Genomic DNA, 16,227 nt, shown 5'->3' on the forward strand with positions numbered 1-16,227 from the left:
AGAGAAAGAGAGAAAGAGAGAAAGAGAGAAAGAGAGAAAGAGAGAAAGAGAGAAAGAGAGAAAGAGAGAAAGAGAGAAAGAGAGAAAGAGAGAAAGAGAAAGAGGCACTCTTTAGCCCTTTGTAAGTCAGCTAAATCAGGGTAGAATTTCTCAATACACAGGTACTTTGTAAACTGACAGTGTGCTATGCAGTGCAAATAATTTATATACTGCTGCTTCTCAAAGAACTGGTAATAGATGGTTGGTGAGAAGTGTTCTGCAACTAAACACATCAATTCTGCTATAACATGGCTCCTCAATAGAGATTAAAAATCTAAATATGTAATTTTAAACTGACGTATTATGTCACATAAATATATTTGAATATTATAACACCAAATACAGCATATCAAATAATAAATTTTATCAAAAAATTAAAGCAGACAAGATAAAGATCTGGTCGTATAAACTAGGATCTGCCTCGAAGACTAAGAAAAAGGGAATGGTACAGAGTTGTTGAGAAACTTCTAAAAGAGTGGCACAGAATCTGGAAGGAGTGTCACAGAGCAACCTGCTCCATTTAAGCAGCTTTGTTGATTAGATGCACATGGCAAGGTTTTGTAATGCCAACTCTTTAGGAGCAAGCTGGGTTGGAAACAATTTTCTAAGAATTATGAAGGCCTCAAAAGGTCTGATGGGCAAGTTACAGGGTCAGATGTCATCCATACACAGCACATACATACAATAGGTCACCACAGCAATCAAACTTAACCCAGAGCAAGACCTCCTTTAAGAGATATGAAAAGCTACAGTTTTAAAAGAGACTACAAAAGTATTTTCTTAAAATAGCTATTAAATTGGAGGGTACCTGGAATACTGAAAGGTGAAAAACTGAAACATTAGCCTGAGTTATTATAGGATGTACAATTTCATATTATTTCGGCCACAAAATTACTTATGTCCTATGTGAGATGAAGGCTTCATTCCTCCACACTATGGAGCCATCCTGAAGTGACAGTCTGTAAATTATTTTCTTTTAGTCCAGTGACAATAATAAAATACTGTGAGGAAGAACAGAAGTAGTGCTACATCCACAACAATCAATACTAGAAATCCTGCTGCTCTGGAAAGGCTGCATTTGAACCAGGGAGGAGAAAAATCTCCTATGTGTAATTTCTAGTTTAAGTTTCTGCCTATTAAATGGAAATAGTTATTTGAAAAGTTTAAGTCTCAGTGGATTTAGGTTACTTTGATGAAATGTGTGGCTGTGAGAGTATGGCTATAACATGACTGTCCTATCATGTCATAAGCATCTTATTTCATTAATGAAGTTTAAGTGGAAGCAAACAAACAAAACACATGAAAACCACAAACAATAGAGATCAAGAGGGTTTCCAATACTACTTGAGACAGAGAAATGGAAGGATATAGATACTAAAATAGCCTGCAGAAGTAAAAAGGAGTGTAAAGAAAAATCCATGAGAGACCTTAGACAATGGGGAAGAGCCAAATGATAGAAAAATTGCATTTGGTCATAATTATAAAAAAGGTGCAATTTTGAACTGATTATAAAAAGACATATTACAGAAGAATTGAGACTTTCTTCTATCCAAACATGGCTTCTGTGTGGTATATCTGGAGTATTATGTTCATTCTGAGCATGATTTTTCAGAAACATTGATGAATAGAAGGGAGTTCCAGAGAACAATGATTTCTTTCCATGGGCCAGAGAATTCTGATGAAAGAATAAATAAGTATGCATTTATTTTCAGACAAATTTTTTAAAAGTATGTGTCTAAATACATTTTAAATCAGTCCATAAATATTGAAGTATATAAACAGCAAGAAAGAAGCACTCATAAATTTTCCAGAACACTCAAAAAATAGGAAGACTGTAAGTAAACAACTGTCTGGTGTTACATACTGGAAAACTGCTCTTCTATATTTTTTATAAAGTACTATATTAAAATCTTAGGGCTCAAAATTACCTGCAATGTGGATGAACTACTTGCGAATACACATTGTGACACAGTTCAATGTCTATCATCAGCTGAGGACAATATGTTGATTTCTATTGCTATTATCTAAGTACATAAAATTAGTCTCATAGATGGGCAAACATACTAGAAGCATACTAGAGACAAAGGATAAGAAAGCAGCTAGAAGACTGTTGGGAGACAAATAAGTGAATTTCCTGAATGTACAATATTGCAAAAGAATAAATGCAAAAATACAGAAGACAGAAAATTGAGCGGAGCATCCATATACATGAGATGTTTCTTTCCCTCTGTACTGAGCAACAGCAACAGAGAAAATGCATTAATATCTCAGAAGAATTCCTAGTAACTGATAAAAATGCTGCAACATTATTTAATTTTTTCCATAAAAGCTAATGTGTATTATCAACATTCTGTAAGAACTACCACTGAAGTACTGTAGCTCCAAGAAATAAATGTTTGCATCTGAAAATAAAAAATGAAAGTTCCCTAAATAAATTAACTTGGGCCGTACTTAGATCTCTGTCCAGCAACAAACACTTTTTAAATCAACAAGGAGATTGTATAAGCAAACTCCAGCAGAGATTAGAAGACTATTTCCATAAATTATATGTGAAATTACAATGCAAAAAAAGCAGTTGGGTCTAAAAAATTAGGCTTACACTTCAGTTTGCATTTAGTACAAATGCAAACTACCAGCAACTGCCGTAACAGGAAAAAATTCCAGCACTCACTAATAACACGTATAACACACTTTCAAATTCAGCCATTCATTGATTAAATCTGTTTTTTTAAATATCCACATGCATTTCATCACTTCTATTTGTGTAGTCAAGAAAGTGAGGGATATTCTTACTGCTTAAGTAAAGTGACTTTCACCCCTCAAAATGTGAATCGTAGGAACTAATTCAAAAGCTCCTCTCCACGCACTGACTGGACTGAGACTACAAAATTTAGGGATCAGAGACAGGCAAGGAAAATCAGATGTTGTGAATGTTCCTAAAATCTTCTATTTCGTTACAGAAGAAATGTTATTGCGCATCACCAAAACAACTGCAATAACCTGGAATGGTTCTGATATAGTGTTCAAAAGGCAAAGTGAGTGGGGAAACATTCTAATTTCTTGGGATGCTTAATTACGTATTTCTGAGGTATCAAGAAACCATTTTTAGCTACATTATGCTAGGCACATAGTTTCAATTTTATCAATAATTACAAAATTCAATTAATGTTAAGTCATTGGGTTGCAATTATTAATGTTAAGTCATTGGGTTGCAATTATTCTTGGAAACTACCTTTACTGTGTATGTACAGTAGCAATTATATATCTATACTAGAAAAGAAACAGAGAAACCTGCTTTCTAATGCAAAGTACAGGGGAATTAAGGAGAAGCAGGCCTGAAACCTACCAGTGGAAGTATGAGACTCAACAGACTACTGTCTCTATTCTAATGAAAAATAGTAAAACATTTTCCATTATCAAATTCAACTCTCGTAAGTTTTAAATTAACATCTTAAAGATGATATCTCAATAGCACAATACGATGATCACATCCTTTCATGATCAGTTCAGTGATGAGAGCGTGCTGAACCAACACCATACACACAAGGGATGAAAACCATTTCCTACATCAATGCAAGTTTTCCTAAAGGGATGTTATTGCACATTTCATGTTGACATAATGAATTTTCCATTTTGGGTTTTCTCAAAGACCCAGAAGACATAAAAGACAGGGACAAAGCTTAGGCTTCTTAGTATGTTTTTGGTATGACACATACTGACAAACTGATTCTCTTCTCTTAAAAAAATTTTTTGAATGAACGATATAATAAAACCTATCATAGGAACAATGCTTGTCATTACCGCTTTGTAATACACCTGGGATTCTATATCTCCACTGTGATTTAAGTTAATCCAATTTAATTAGGTGAAAAGTGAGTAAAGACTCTCCTATATAAGTTCTTTGTAAATATGAGACTACTTTGACAGTCAGAACACTTGTTTCTGTTATGATCAGTCCAAGTCTTGCACATCTATTGTGTTTCAAAACAATGCTGTTTTCCTTCAGTACAAGTTATTAATGATTTTTATATCAATTTATTTTTATTATACAGAGACACAGTAACAACTCAGATAACTTTCAGAATGGCTCACTCAACAAAACCAATGAAAAAAATCATCCCTGCCTGTGTTAATTAGTTTGAGTAACAGCAATGCAGTGTAACATGCAGAGTTCTCATTTGTTTATTTTTTGTCCCAAATGCTGAGAATTTGTAGCTAATTTTATGCACTGGCTACAATGCCAGTGCTTCCTAGGCTTGACCCTGCACAAAGTAAAACTGAAGCAGAAATTAATCCCTCCTTCTACACAGTCCTGGTAACACAACCTTCAAAAGCATTATGTTAGCTTGCAAGCAAGAGACAAATTTAACCAGCTCCCTTTTCCCTTGTGGTGGCTTTACTGAAGTGAATAATCCACAAAACAATTTCACTAGGTACCACACTGTGTTCATCTCAACATTGTTCCCATTTCCTGATACGCAGACTCACAGACTGCCCCCCCACCCTGGTTTTAGCTGCTCCAGGTTTCTAGTCTAAAACCATCAAAAGTAATGAACACAAGCATTTAGTTTACATGTTTCTCTAGTTACAGAAATGCTATACAATAAATTTAAAAATGTTTTTAGATTCCTGATGGAAAAAAAAATTAATTTCAGGCATCGACAAAACACATTTTTAAGTAAAAAGTATTGTAGATATGCTATATAGAACTCAAATCAACTTGAGAGTGTAAGAAATTGAAAACATATGCGAGTACTTAAGAGAAACTTAGGTTTTGCATAATTAAACATTATGCAAATAAACACATCTCACTCAATCTCAATTCTGCCCTTTAGTGAACATAATCACACAAAATAAAATATGTGATTATAAAAGCTCGTGTTGATTTAATTTGGAACCATAAATACCAGAATACTTCAAGAAAAATCACACAGTCATTTCACATGATAACTCATGGCCATGAGTTCATTAGGCTAAGGTTCTCATTTTCCCCACCTTCCTTTAGCTCCGCATAAGTGTAATGTAATTTCCTGAGCAACATTTACTGGTGCAGATTACTTCCACCTCCATACCTATTCAGATTTTTTTGACAAGCAGATCCATAGTAGCTTTGCATAGAATTGTCTCCCCCTTCTGTCTGCCTCACACTCTTACCTATAATGCAGTAGTTGTCCATGCACTATTCTGCAAGGGAAAATTACAGCATCTCTCTTATGCTGGTCTTCCTTGCACAAGACACAACAAAATCCATGCAAGATTTTGCTTAGCATGCTGTACTGCAATGCTAAGGAAAACTACACCACAAATCCATTAGAATTCTGTTTTGTAAGGGGACTGGAAAACCATTATTCTATACAATAGTTTAGTTTGAAAATTATTTTGGGTCAGAATCCAAGATCAGTAATTCTTTTGTGCTATATTTTCTATTACTTTTTTTCCTGATTGCAAGTTGTGCAGCACTTGACCTGTCCACAGATACTGCAAAGTTATAGAAGAAATTAAAAAAAAAAAAAAAAAATAACAATCACCCCCCTCCTCCAGACTCATGCATTTCTACACCAAAGGGTAGATTTTTTAATTTCACGACTATCTCACCTCTGGAGTGACATCTCGTGGTGCAAACCCTGTTCCTCCAGTTGTTAAAATCAAATTAAGTTCCTTTTCATCACACCAATCTATCAGCGTCTCCTGAAAGAGAACATGAATCCTGTCAGATCTAGCAAGAAATGGTTATCTCAAATAATACCTGAAGACTTGAAATGCCTTGAAAACAGAGACACACAGGGAGTACAGGGAATTATAAACCACTCATGGCTTTTTATACAAACAATTTAAACCACTATTTATAACCAAGATAAGACAGAATAATGCAAATATCCACATAATATTATTTTGTACATGGAAACTGAAATTCAGTTCTCCATCTCTTGACCTGAAATGGAAAACAAGTTAATAATTTCTGCCACCGTTTATTTTGATCTATAAATATACTATGATACACATTAATAGAGTATGTACATTTAATTTGGATTACATCTTTGATTCTTGTTACAGTAACTTTGGTTTCCATGCTACACTTTTTAATAGCCTGAAAAAAAAGCAAGAACCATGGATCTGTAAGCTTTACTACCAAAAGATGCAATAATGCACTTGATGCAGCAGGTGATCTATAATCATCTTTCCTACATTCCCCTAATATTTCAATAGGAGTGCGTACACCCATTCCAAAGCTGGACTAAGAAATCTGTCATGTAAATTAAATGACTTACAATATTGGATAACTCATGATACTAGAGAAGTGTTTACTTTGATTTGCATTCATTAAAAATGATTTTTAAGTTTAAAAGTCCTTTTTAATGAATGCAAATCAAAGTAAACACTTTCAAACTATGATAAAAATTTGACATAAGCAGAAAACTTATTTAATCTCAACGTGATTAAATCACTTATCCTTCATACTCAACTGTGGGCCAGCACAGCAGAAGCTTGTCTGCTTGGAGGGTAAAATTAAGTACATATACTTAAATACAAAATTAAGCACACTCATTACATAGTGAAGTATCCATCTGCACAGATCATATAAATTATTGGGACAGCTATCCATATTCCAGCAAAGAAACAGCATTATTTGAAAATGTTTAGGGCAAATTTAAGTTTTGGGAATATTATATTGGGAAGGAAGGAATAGTTTTGGAGATTGTTGGCTTAAAGCTTATTGTTTATCATGAAATTAGCTCTGAGAAATATACTGATTTAAAAAGCTTAAACCAAAACTGCCTGGAACATTTTTAAAAGTATAAGCAATTTAGGTAATCCTCAGATGTATTTTTGCAGACTTATGCTATGCAACTTCCACTTAACAGAAGGATCATATACAGACACAAAAATTGCAACTAGAATAAACTTGCGTCTGACTGCAAGCCCCGCCATGCAAATACATCCAAGGATTACTTGAAGAAGGGGCAAAGCCAAAGGTTCTGTCTTTTTTTCTCCCTTCTTTACTCATTATTCCCACTTTCTCTTTTTTATTCTCTCTTGTCTTTAATAAAATCACATTCATCTTTGCACTCTACCCCTTTGGAGAATAACTCTCTAATTAACCGCATTGTAAGTGAACATACCAGAAGTTTGTTACATGAACATTCCAAATAAACTCAGGAAAGGAACAAGGATAATGCCTCAAACCCACACATAAATAAATGAACTAGTAAGCATGGCTCTTGTCTTACATTTCGGAAAAAGAAAAATTGATTTGTGGCAATAAAATGGATTTTAGGTCCTAAAATTCTTTGCTTCAGTAACATAGTTATGCATTAGGAAAATTATTTCAGCAGTATCACTGTCATTTAGAAACATACTTGTCTTGGCTTAAATAGGTACAAATTTCAGAGAACACTTTGGAGAAGTTCAGTGTTTGGCAAAGTTAGACCTTAATATTGCATTTATTTTTAAAATGAATACAGCCAGTGTTTGCTTGTTTGTTTGTTTTTTAAGCAGAATTTATCTTCAGACAAAATAAAACCTGCCACACTCCTTTTAACAAGAAAATAGATCCTCCTCTGTTCTCATTTAGTCACAGTTCAGCAATGCTCCCATTAATGGGGAGTGGGGGGGGGGGGGGGGAGATAATTTCTTTTGTTATCCTACCAAAAAACTAAAGAAATCAATATCCTAACTCTTCAATTAAACAGAGCAATAATTTAGTGCCCATTCCTGCTACTCCATCCAGTGTACTTAGGCAGAATGCTAGATAGAATTCTCCATCAAGTTCTAGCTGTAGTAAAGAAACTTTCAGGCTTTCAAGTAGAAGACCTTTAACTATGAGGCAGTAAGTTTGGGTTTCATAGCATTTTAGAAGTGCAAATTTATCACTTAGGAAAAATACCTGAAGCTTATATTCAGCTTATTTATTTTCTCTCTAATCCAAAAAACTATGTCCCATAAAATATTCTCATTGCTGTAAAAAAGTATATAAAAAAGGAAGCCCCACACTGATCAATTATAAACAATTTGTGGATTCAGGCCAGGTAGATTCTGTACTGGCTTTGCAGGGAACTGAATTTTCTGTCTTCAAATGAAGATTTCTCTAGGCAAGTGACCTGATATTTGGCTTTACCGATGCTGTACAAGTAAAATTATTATATAACATTTCAACCAAAGAAAATTTCATTTAATATTTTTATACATATTTCTCCTCTTCTATTGTTTCACTGATGATAAGCTTTCAAGAGAAAATGGCTAGGTCAACAGATTATGTAAAGCACTGTTATTTCATTCAAGCCAATGGAATGATGCTGATGGATACAAAATACAGTAGCTGACTCTGAAAACAGTCCACTAGAATTACCACCAAGTTTTAAAAAGCCAGAACAAAGCTACAGAAAAAATCCCCAACCAATAAATAGCCCAATACTTTTAACAATTAGTATACTAAATTACGCTTTATCAGTTATTTTCCAGGGTCAAGGTATATTATAACAGAAATGAAGTCATTACAGACAGTTCCTCCACAAATAATTTTATTTCAAAAGGACACAACCTTTTCAGATTTCACTGAAGTCCTAGAATAATTATATTTATTATGTCTTTCTGATGCACAGAAGTAAAATGTCAGGATAGTTGTCTCCTTAAGCTTTAGGTTACATCTAATTCCCTGTCCTCTTTAGTAATTCCTCACATTTTCTCTTTTAAATACATTTAAATTTCTCTCATTCAAATGAGTAAGAAATCCTTAGGTATAACAAACAACCTGTTTCCATCTCTTGCTCCAAAGAGCTCGTTTCTGCCAGCTCCCTCTCCCCTGCAACCTGGAATTATTCATTGGACTTCCCATGCACTGCTCAATATTGAAATTACTTCAATTACAACATTACTCATCAAAAACTTTGTTTATGATCTGTTTGAATTTTTCTCATGAACCAGTGTTAACTTCACCAGTGCAGAAAAATCTTGCCTCATATTTTCTCTGAGTTCTTAGTCTTTCACATGTAAATTCGGAGATAACTAAGATTTTGGATTACTGATCTTAACCAGAAATTTAAACTTGAGACAAATCTCCTCCAGTCCTCTTAGTGCTTCTGTATGGTGATTTTCCAGACAGACATTGAGACTATGACCCTTAACTGGAGCAGAAGTACCACAAAGCACACAGAAGTGGTAACTGTGGATCAGATTAAATGCCTACACAGCAGAGCTGCATTCCTGATGACTTTACCTTTTCTATGATGCTACAGCCTATGGTATGTCTTGCCTTTTAAAAGTTCTATTTTTGCCATCACTGCTATGTGAGTGTGATAACACTCCCACGTGTTTCTGCTTCCAAAATGACTAGGATATCTTCCTGCGAGTCAATATTCTGGTGCTTACACTCAGATCAACATGTATATATTTTTCTGATCAATATGCAATTTACTTCACAATTCAAGGATTGTAAAAAAATTCTCAACACACATACATATTTTCATATACCATAGCTAGTAGAATATGACATGTACATTGTTACATCCAGAAAGAACATGGAAATGCTAAAAAAAATATAAACAAGGAAAATTTTCGTAATGAATCCATACGCAATTCCTTCTATATTCAGTACTGAAACTAGTTAAACAATTCTTAATTCTATAGTTAACAAATATGTTTGGCATTTTGGCACATGCTATATTTTTCCAGCACAGTGCAATCATGAAGTTATTTCACCTTACATGCATCACTAATCACACAGTAAGTAAAATATGTCAAAATTTAATTTAGACTGCTGAACAAATCTAAGTGTTAAATATTAAATTTAATTATTAAACAATATACATTTATTTACATTGGACTTTGAAATGTGGGTAAATCAGTATAAGCTGGTTTACATACATGCATGCTATTCAGAAGTATTCTCAAAACAATTTCATGTGACTTAAAAGATCACTGAGGCTTCCAGGACAAACTACTTATAGTGTTCAGAGATGCAGACGTCTGTGTTCTCAAGAACAAATCTCAATACTATGAGCTTTGTAAAATTTTGTAAATTCTGTATTTGCAAGCAAATCCTGTTTACTCTAAGAAAATACATTTTTAAATGCAAGGAGAAACATAGAACAGTATGTTTTTAAATGTATAATGATAACTTTCCTTAGCATTCCTAGTCAAATAAAAATATTCATATATAAAAAGCCATAATAAATACCTATCTACTTTTCTTTCACACTTCTGGGGCTCAAGTTTAACGAGTGTACAAGATAAATTTCATCTATGATGACTTAACATCATCACAATGAAGAAACTATAATGAATGACAATATGGCAAAACAGATCAAAAAAGAGAAAGTTTACATATTCACAGATTTGGTAAGAAAACTGGATGTCATTTCAACCACTGCGTTTCAGGAATTCAGGAATTAGCACATTAAGATCTCATAATAACCTTTACTTAGCCATGTAACTTGGACAGCTCCAGACCCCAGCTCTGAAAAGATTAAGTCTGATCCTATGACAGCAGAGGGCATACGTAACTGAATGCATCAGAAGTTCATATCACAGCACACAAAGCAGCAGAAAAGAAGAACGAAAGGTAAAAGCAACTCATTTGTTTCATTGTATTATTCAGGAGTTTGAATCCTCTATATTGAGTGGATCATGGCTTGTCTATAAATTTAAAAAGGAAAATCATATACTGGGGACTAAGCAAGAACACGAATACCCATAAAGAAAGGCAATGAAGTAAAGAGCGGAATTCAACATTATGTTTGAAAAGGAGGGAAGGTCTTCGAAACACTAGTGGATTCTTGGAATTAATTTCATATATTTTTTCCCTACTTATTGTGAAGGTTTTATTTCTTATGCTCACAATCCCTTACTTATTGTTCAAAAGCTTCCACGAAATGTGGAGGCCTGAAAATACTCATGTGTGGAACAACAACTTTCCAAGAAATCAATCTCAAAATGATTTAAGAATTTCAGAAAATTAAACATTAAAACACTATGAAAATACGCTTGATATTTTCTATTACCTCCATTACTTTTATCCTTTCCCCACCAGCAGAAGGCAGAAAGTATGAGAAAGGTTAGGAATATGTTCAGTGTAAACACTGTAGTCAAGAGACTTGGATGAAATGCAAGTATGTATCTCACTGCGTCTAAATAGAGCTTTTCAAATTTTGAGATTTTACAGAATACAGTAAGTTGTCCTTCAAAGTTTCTACAGGTAAATTTGTAGTTTCCAGCATCATGGTCATGTTGCGGGTTTTTTTTTTTTTTTAAAAACTAAGCGAATGTATTAAAATACATCATAAAAATGTAACTATTTTATTGAAATGCAAAACAAAAGAGAAATGTAAGAAAAATGTACTCTATAAATGGCTTTTTTTAAATGGAAATTTAATTACAGGCATTTTCCATTTCAAGTAAATTGCAGCTATCAAGTATTTCACAGTTCAACCTACCTATGCAGTCTGTAACATAACGTTTTTTAAAAAGTACTTCACGTCTTCTAAAGCCTACTACTCATGGTAATTAGCCCTAAAACAGAGAAAAAAAGAGTAGGCACTGAAATGCAGTCATCAACAGAGTTCATCTATGTAAACAACTAAGGGAAGTCTAGCAAGAGAGATGTGCAAACACTGGAGTGTTTGGTCAAACCATCATGACTGAAAGTGCCAACACTTTTAAGAGCTGAGACTGGCAAAAGAATGTCTAATTATTTTGATGGAGAGAGTTAAAAACAGTAGAGGCCATGTACAGGTTGATTTCCTCTCAGAAAAACAAAGGAAAGATTCGTATTTCAAGCTACCTACCTTGACATATTAGACTTAGTATAATCAATAAAAATAGTGAATTTATTGTATGATTTAATAAATTGCATTAAAAACTACAAGTAGATCTAGGTCAGAACAAATTGTGCACTTACATGCACAGAAAGGCACAAGACACTTTTCCTTCTGTACAAAATCCTGTTCCCATGTAATGTTGGTGGCACTGGTACCCTCCCAGAGTCATGCTAAGGTTACTCACAGCTACTCACAGGAAAGGAACAGGCACTTAGCAAAAGTTTTCTTCAGATGCTTGGAGGAAGAGATGGAACTTAGAGTCAGAATTAGATACTTTCTAAATGTGTCTAGGTCTACAAAGAACTTTACTGTTGACTCTGTATTTGACAGATATATACATAAGCGTGGGCCTATGTGTGTATGAGCTCATCTTTATTTAATAAAAATGTATTGGCAAAAGCACCAAAGGTTAATGTGTCTCATTTCTGCCATGAATAAAAGGTGTCTCCCTAAAATATAATATTTACTCACTAAAAAAATTTTACCGATTCATAAAAACTCTAGTTTTCTTAAGAATTGAAAACAATTAAAAATTTTAGAAAGACATAATGCCTCCTTGCCAATATCAATTTTCCTACTGAGAATCTAGAGATAGAATATATGTTTTTTGATTATTCCTACAACAATACAAGCTAAATAGCAACTGGAATGAAAAGGAAAAAAAAAAGCATAAAACCACGTAAATGGGTGTTTTAAAATACTATTTACTAACAAGAGATAAACAGAAACTGTCTCTCTTTTTAAAATTTTCTTAAATTAAAACAGCACTTCAAAGACCTGTTATCACAAGAATAAATGCTTGGTTTTGAAGTAATGAACTCCAGTTACTGGGCACAACAAGATGGCTTCTTCCACATTTTCTTCCCTTTTGCATACATATAGTGTTCATCTAAGGTTGTTTAGAAAACTATTTACTTTGGGTTTTCTTCTCAGAATGTGCAAAGACAGCTTGATATCACACACAAGTCAGTAACTTTCTAAAACTATAGCTCTTATTAATATTTTATGTATGTGTACCAATATCTACAGCACATGTATCTCATGTACCACAGATCAGAAGCTTCAGCAAAGTTTGCAGGCTGTAACCAAGCCCAGATAAACTACACCTTAATCTTACAGAAATGGCAAAGTGGCAGAAAACCAACTGTAAATTTCTTTGAGCTGCCAAGCCAAAATTAAACTGCTACAGCCCTAAGGAAGTGGTAAAAACACATCCACCATATTTGCAAAGGTGACAGGTATCAGAGAACTCCCGGTACAAACATCTCAGAATCATATTTCTGTAATAGCCTTCAACTCACATAACCTGGCCTTCTTAGAAACTACATTTTTTTGCAGAATTTGCGTGTGCATATTTGCATGCAGGGACAAGTACATCTCCAGTTTAAGCTAGGTCATATCCCATGTCTGCTTGTTTAATTGGCAGGAAGTGTAGTGAATTAGAAAATTACAACAAGGCTTCTATGATTAAAAAGAAAGAAAACCACATGAGGTCAGCTGTGGAAAAAATGTCTAAATTCAAATGTTTCCTGCAACTAAGAGGTTTCAAGGATCAATATACTAGTAAATATAACAGATTCTTACAGAATCCATTCCATTTCTAGCCTCATTTTCTAATAGCAAATACAATCTTACATGTTAGTTTACCCACTTAGCTATAACTGTGAAAGACGTTATTTAGTTTTATTTTTAAAATTATGTTACATGATCTCAAGTTTTTGTGTACCTCTCAATGGAAATGACAAATTGAATAGAATGAAGGTATTTAAGTATCTAAACAAGGTTAGGATGGGAGGAAAGACAAGAGATGGAACCATTAGAGAGACAGGGAGCTACTCAGTGTAATGCAGTTCGTGGTATAAATTTCCCCCTGTGTATTGTTCATGCATATCATCCATAGTGTTAATGAATGAAACTGGTTTTAAAAAGAAGATCTACCACTTTACCTGTGAGAATACAGTAAAGAAAATTTACCTACCAATGAACAGCTGCAGTACTTTGAGACACTTAGTCCATACATATACTCTAAGAGTGGGTGGGCTTGTGGCCTGCCCTGGAGTGTCCCGGGAGGGGCACTCCCACTCCTCCCCTCGTCCTGCTTGACGCATTGACACACAGGGCAGAGTGCATCCGCCACCACTGCAGTTCCTCTTAAATGCACAATCAAACCTGAAAGAGATTCAGAAAGAGGGGAAAAGCAGGTAGGAGACTAATGTACATGCAGACTGTACCTCTCAAAGAACACCAGTTACTGATGAGTAACCTTTCTTCTTTGAGTCTGCATGTACATTCCCACAATGACTCACTCTGATCAGTTACCTTTGCCTTTTCCCATCCAGGAGAAGGCCTGAGGACTTCCACAAACAACTGCAGCATCACTCCACTGAAGGCTGAAACAGCCCTGGATCCTATCAGACTAAGACAATGCTGGGTGAAAGCAAAGAGAGACCTCCAGGAGACATTACAGCATATGTCTAAATACCATACAGTACAGATACTAAGTTCGTCCAGAGGTCTACCAGAATTTGGTTTGACCATATGAAGTTCCTTGAGTCCACTCAGAGACAGAAAGACAGCTGAACAATCATTGTGTGAAGTCATTCAAACTTTTTGATATTCTCACAGTGCAACAAGAAAAGAAACAAACTAGAAAACTCGGACCTTTGAAGAGAAATTATAAGGGCTTTATGTAATCAAAAAATATAAAGTATAAAATTCAATCAAAGAAGCATAAGATCTGGAAATGAGTACTGAAGGACTAATTTTCTTGCTACTCTGGATCTTCAGCACCATTTCAAGGACTCCAGGATGACTGAAGAACAGATACTCTGCCCATATACAGGTACTATGGAAAACAGCAGCTATAAGGACCCATATATTTAATGAGCTGGCTGAGAAGATTGTCTCCAAGTGTACCACTTTCATAGACACAAGCAGAAGGAGTAAGCAGAAGTAAGAATTTAAGAGCTCAAAAGGGGAGAAGCAATCACTGTAATACAGTGGTTTTCCACTGCATGAACAGTGGGAAACTGTCATCAATCATGAACAATTCAACACATCCTGATCAGCTGTTAGGAAGATGTGAGTTGTGAAATGTGTGAACATCAGTGTACTCAATCAGAGAGCAACCTGGTACCCTCACCAAAATACAGAAAGAAATCAAAGGAACTACACATAACAAATATTCAGAGAGCTGCGATCAAAGAAGCAACAAACATGTCATACAGACAATATCATTTTCTCATGGAGTATGCATGCCTAGATTATACTTTGATGCTACTAGCTATCATTACTCTGGAGAGAAGCAAACTGACTACCCTAGAGACTGATTAATATTTAGGCTCGGGAGTCCCAAGATTGCCACAGACTGAAGAATGAGGGAAGAGTAATCATATGATGTCTACGAAGACTACAAAAGAAGTTTCTCACATAGCTGCTTATTACTACAACTATTGTCAGAACAGGGTGAAATCACAAAACAAAAACCCCACAGTTTTGTCTTTACTGAGTATTTCTCTTTATGTTTGCCAATTGTGGTAACTTACGATCTATACACCATAAAAAGAGAACAATTTTACAAGCCTAATCCAAATAAAATTGCTGTATGGCTCTATTAAACCAGGCATCTGTTTGACATGTCAAAACAATGAGTATACTTTAGCATAACCACAGGCAGCATTGCAAAAAAGCTCTAGCATTTAGAGTACTGAGAAACAAGGCCCTAACAGATAATAGGTTCCTCCTGAGTTGAAACCATTGCCATTTTGTAGCACATGTAAAGGTTATTGTCTCCTCCCTATGCAAAATGGTCTGTATGTTTAAATAGTCAAAAATGGCATTACACTTCACTGTATGAAAAACGAGGCCTCAATAATGTCCGAATCTATTAGACCAAATGATCACTGTGGGGAAAGAAAGGCAGCATGACTATAACAGATGCACACAAACTCCTGAATTCCAAGAACTGATACTGTTCAAGCCAGAATAGAGTGAAATGTGGTAACACAGACACTGTTTTTTCCTAACCACAGCAGAATTAAGGGTATTTATTGGTAGATAAGCACCAATCTGAAATGCATGGAAACAAAAGATATCCCCCCACCAACTCAGATGCTCTTGCCCTCTAGAGAAGACATTTTAATTTCTGGATGTTATGGTAGATTATTAGTCTTTGGCAAATAATATTGTCAATACAACTGCCTATTTAAATATGCAGAGAAATTGCTGTTAGGAAGATATGCCAGCATATTTTGAAGATCCTGAAGATCTGTAACAATTATGTCAAGCACAACAGTACCATGGATGGAGTAATTACTTAATGGATGTATTTAGCACCTCCATGCTTGCTCCCACAGTGCACTATGATGGTGCCATT

General features: G+C 34.7%; 1 protein-coding gene across 7 annotated transcripts in view; it reads right to left on the reverse strand.

Moving 5' to 3' along the window:
• The window catches only part of GPHN (gephyrin), a 273,967-nt gene that overhangs the window by 126,406 nt on the left and 131,334 nt on the right, over positions 1-16,227 (reverse strand). For all 7 annotated transcript variants that reach the window (XM_062495959.1, XM_062495956.1, XM_062495957.1 and 4 more), the window contains exon 4: positions 5,635-5,727. In XM_062495959.1, coding sequence (XP_062351943.1) covers positions 5,635-5,727 — 93 coding nt within the window. The remainder of the gene's footprint in view (positions 1-5,634; positions 5,728-16,227) is intronic.

This window comes from Cinclus cinclus, chromosome 6, assembly GCF_963662255.1.
Source record: "Cinclus cinclus chromosome 6, bCinCin1.1, whole genome shotgun sequence".
In the NCBI taxonomy this organism is placed as follows: domain Eukaryota; kingdom Metazoa; phylum Chordata; class Aves; order Passeriformes; family Cinclidae; genus Cinclus; species Cinclus cinclus.